The sequence below is a fragment of the Geospiza fortis genome, unplaced genomic scaffold (assembly GCF_000277835.1).
Source record: "Geospiza fortis unplaced genomic scaffold, GeoFor_1.0 scaffold37, whole genome shotgun sequence".
NCBI classification, from domain to species: Eukaryota; Metazoa; Chordata; class Aves; order Passeriformes; family Thraupidae; genus Geospiza; species Geospiza fortis.
This window is the reverse complement of record NW_005054449.1, coordinates 274,653-279,335: the sequence shown is the minus strand read 5'-3', so window position 1 is coordinate 279,335 and position 4,683 is coordinate 274,653. Positions and strand designations below refer to the sequence as shown.

Here is a 4,683-nt window from a genome sequence, read left to right as displayed (position 1 = left end):
GTGCTCCGGCCGGGATGTGGCCGCTGCGGGAGCTGCGCCGTGATGTCACTGTCACCTGCCCGGGAGGGAGCGGGGCTGGGCATCCGCGCCTCCCCGTCCCTGTCACTGTGCCTGTCGCTGTCCCCATCCTTGTTCCCATCCCTGTCCCCCATTCCTGTTGCTATCCCCATCCCTGTCCTCATCCTTGTCCTGATCCTTGTCCCCCTTCCCTGTCCCTATCCCAATCCCTGTCCCTGTCCCCCATCCCTGTCCCCATCGCTGTCCCCTCCCTGTCGCTGTCCCTGTGCCCATCGCTGTCCCTTCCCTGTCCTCATCCCCATCCCTGTCGCTGTCCCCATCCCCGTCCCCATCCCTGTCTCTGTCCCTGTCCCCATCCTTGTCCCTGTCCCCCATCCCCATCCTTGTCCCCGTTGCTGTCCCTGTCCCCATCCCTGTCCCCTGTGCCTGTCCCTGTTCCATTCCTGTCTCTCTCCTTATCCCTGTCCCCATCCCTGTCCCCATCCCCATCCCCGTCCCTGTCCCCATCCCTGTCCCCATCTCTGTCCCCTCCCTGTCCCCTCCCCGTGGCTGTCCCCGTGTCCCAGCCCCGCTGTCTCTCCGCGCCGTGGCTGCAGCAGCAGCAGCGCTGGTGGCGCTCACCCAAGGTCACCGCAGGGGACAATAGCGCTGGGGACAGAGCCCGAGCCTCCCGTGTGGCACAGCCTGGCCTGGGGACGCCGGGCAGACACACGGACCGTCTGTCTGTCTGTCTGTCTGTGTGTCTGTCTGTCTGTCTGTCACCCGAGCCGGAGAGCAGAGCAGAGCCAGCCCCGCCGGGAGCTCCTGGCCCAGCTGGGCTGGGATTTTTGTCCCCCAATTTTTGTCCCCCAATTTCTGTCCTTCAATTTCTGTCCCTGGCATTTCTGTCCCACAATTTCTGTCCCTGGGATTTTTGTTCCTGCAATTTCTGTCCCCTGTGGAAGCTCCAGCACAGCCGGGGTGGGCACAGCTCGGGGATATTTTGTGATACCCTCAAGCTGGGCACAGCTCCTGGGGTCCCCCGAGGGTGGGCACAGCTGAGGACAAGAGGTGGCACAGGGTAACGTGCCAGCAGCTGGGGCTGCTCAGGAATTGCCCTCAGGGATTGTTTGGTTCCTCCTTCTCTTGTAAATAATCACGGGCAGGAGCTGGGGCATGTGTGGCACCTCTGTCATGGGGATTTGGGGACAGTGGGCAGGAATTTGGGAAATCGTGGACAATGGGACATGTGTGTGCAGGGATTTGGGGACAGTGGGACATGCGTGTGCAGGGATTTGGGGACAGTGGGACATGTGTGCAGGGATTTGGGGACAGTGGCACACGGGCAGTGCTTGCCTGTGCCCATGGCACCCCTCCCATTCCTTTTGGGGTCCCCTCTCCCCCCTGCCCGGATTTCCCAGTGCCCGAGGAGGGACAATCCCAGTTCCCAACTGGGCAGCAGCGGGAGCAGAGCTGCCACCAGAGCTGCCACCCCCTGTCCCCTTTCCCGGGTGGCAATGGGGGCTGGCGGGGCTGGTGCCACCCTGGAGCCGGTGCCAGCCCCGCGAGGGCACGGCTGGCAGGAATTGCCCTCGGGGGCTGTTTTGGGAAGGTTCTTGGAGTGCAGCTTTGTTTGTGTCAATATTTGGACGTTTCTCAGGCGTGATTATGGAGCAACCTGAGCCTCATGAATATTCAGAGGCCTCGGGCGACTGCCGAGCTCTGCTCTGTGTGACAGGGACAGGGACACGGGGCTGGGGACACTGGGCATGGCTGGCACAGCCAGGACTGGGGGCACTGGAGGTGCCAAGGGCTGTGCTCCTGGAGGACACCTGGGGCTGGACATCACCTGGATGGGTTTGTGCTCTCACCTGGGCAGTGACAGTTTTGGGGTTTTTATTTATTTTTTTAATTTTTAATTTTTATTTTTTATTTCTTATTTTTTTGTTTGGTTTTGTGGGGTTTGGGTGTTTATTTACCATTATTTAATTTAAAATGTATAAATAATGATAATTATAATGATAATAATAACAATAATAATATAGCCATTATAGCCAATGTGGATAAAAGGCCTAGGCTCAGGGATTTTCGTGCTTTCCCTCCTTTTCATGATTCCCTCTCTGCTGGCAGCAGCACAGAGAGCCAGGCCAGCCCTTCTGCTGCTGGGGACGGTGAGAGAAAAACCAAAAATAAGAATTTCCACTGATTTTTGCCCCTTTTTAACCCAATTTTTGGCCAGGCACCTTGTGCACTACTTGTGCTTTTCCCTTTTTTTTTGTGCTTTCTCCTTTTTCATGCTTTCCTCTCTGCTGGCAGCACAAAGAGCCAGGGCAGCCCTTGTGCTGCTGGGGATGGTGGGAGAAACAGGGAGAAAAACCAAAATAACAATTTCCATTAATTTTTTCCCCTTTCTGCCCTGTTTTTGCCCGTTTTTGCCCAGGCACCACGCGCACTACATCATCCTGTACATTGTTCCTTCCCTCCTTTTTCATGCTTTCCTTTCTGCTGGCACAGAAAGCCAGGGCAGCCCTTGTACTGCTGGGGACGGTGGGAGAAACTGGAAGAAAAACCAAAAGAGGAGTTTTCACTGATTTTTGCCGTTTTCCCCCCGTTTTTGCCCAGGCACCACGTGCACTACGTGATCCCCTACGACGGGGACCAGTCGGTGGTGGACTCCTCGGAGAATTACTTTGTGACCGACAATGTGACCAAGCAGGAGATCGACCTCATGCTGGGGCTGCTGCTGGGCTTCTGCATCAGCTGGTTCCTGGTGTGGATGGACGGCGTCCTGCACTACGCCGTGCGCGCCTGGCGCGCCAGCCGCCGATACGGTACGCTGCTCTTCAGCCTCAGCTGCCTCCTCTTCATCGTCGTCGTCGTCTTCATCTTCTGCTCCTCCTCCTCCTCGTCGTCACCTTCATCATCCTCCTCCTCATCTTATCTTCCTACTCAACTTCATTGTCTTCATCAGCTTCATCATCCTCCTCTTCTTCTCCTCTTCCTCATCTTCCTTCTCATCATCATCATCTTCTCACCTTCATCATCTTCTCATCTTCACTATCTTCACCATCTTCATCATCTTCTCATCTTCACCATCTTCACCATCTTCATCATCTTCTTCATCTTCTCATCTTCACCATTTTCACAATTTTCTTCATCTTCATCTTCTTCATCATCTCATCTTCATCAGCTTCATCATGTTCACCGTCTTCACCATCTTCACCCTCTTCATCATCTTATCTTCCTCCTCATCTTCTCCTTTTCCTCCTCATCTTCTCATCTTCTCATCTTCACCATCTTCACCATCTTCATCATCTTCTTCATCTTCTCATCTTCACCATCTTCTTCATCTTCTTCATATTCTCATCTTCAACAGCTTCATCATCTTTCTCCTCATCTTCATCATCTCATCTTCATCAGCTTCATCATGTTCACCATCTTCACCCTCTTCATCGTCTTCTCATCTTCCTCCTCATCTTCTCCTCTTCGTCATCTTCCTCCTTTTCCTCCTCATCTTCATCATCTTCCTCCTGACCTTCTCCTCCTCCTTCTCTTCCTCCTCCTCCTCTTCTCCTTTTCCTCCTCCATTATTCCCATTTCCATTTCCATTATTTCCATTATTTCCATTATTTCCATTACTTCCATTATTTCCATTCCCATTCCCATCCCCACCCCTCACCCCCAGCCAGATGTGGAGAGGTTTTTATTCCCTCGTGCCACCAAAACCAAAAACCCTTGGGCAGAGCTGCCAGGTTTGGAGCAGAAAAATCCCAAATTAACCCCGAGAAGGACCAGCAGACCCTTCGGAGCCTCCTCTGCCCCATTCCCCCCTCAGCCCAGGGGTTTTTGTATTTGGAGGAGATAAAAACGACAGGAAAATCAGGGAATGACCGGAAATTCCCTCCAAAAGTGCCAAAAAAATCTCCATTTCTCCAACTCCTGACTGATGGTGCTGCTAAACCCAGCTCAGGGAAGGAGCAGCAGGAAGATTTATCTGCAGGCCCATAAGAAATCCTAATTAGAAACGCGGAGTCTCTTTCTAAAAACTCAGATAAAAACGAAATTAATTTCCCATTAATCTTCCCAAACCCCCAGCAGGCTCCAGGAGCCGTTTCTGAGCTGGGATTCTGATTTTCCCGGGAGATTTCAGCCTCTGAGAAGCAATTCTGGGGCTGTGACTCCTGATTGCATCCGAGATCAGAGCAGGGCTGAGCTCTCCTTGAGCTGGGATCACCTGCCCCTAGTGAAGGGAGGCTTTTATTTTTAGTAATTCATTTAGTGGTTCATTTTTAGTAATTATTTAGTGTTTTTTAGTTTTAGTAATTAATTTCGTATTTTATTTTTAGTAATTATTTGGTATTTTTTTATTTTTAGTAATTAATGTAGTAGTTTATTTTTAGCAATTATTTCATATGTATTTATTTTTAGTAACTATTTTAGTACTTTATTTTTAGTAATTATATAGTATTTTTTATTTTTAGTAATGATTTAGTAGTTTATTTTAGTAGTTTATTTAGCAATTTAGTAGCAGTTTATTTTTAGTAAATAATCTAGTATTTTATATTTAGTAAGTACTTAGTATTTTTTATTTTTAGCAATGAATTTCATATTTTATATTTAGTAACTATTTAGTATTTGAAACTTGTATTAATTACTATAGTTATTATAATTATTAATATAAAATAA

General features: G+C 49.8%; 1 protein-coding gene across 1 annotated transcript in view; it reads left to right on the top strand.

The window, feature by feature from the left end:
- Positions 1–4,683, top strand: part of TMEM240 (transmembrane protein 240) — an 11,655-nt gene that overhangs the window by 5,635 nt on the left and 1,337 nt on the right. Inside the window, exon 2 of the mRNA XM_005427630.2 lies at positions 2,620–2,828. Within this exon, the coding sequence (XP_005427687.1) occupies positions 2,620–2,828 (209 nt within the window). The remainder of the gene's footprint in view (positions 1–2,619; positions 2,829–4,683) is intronic.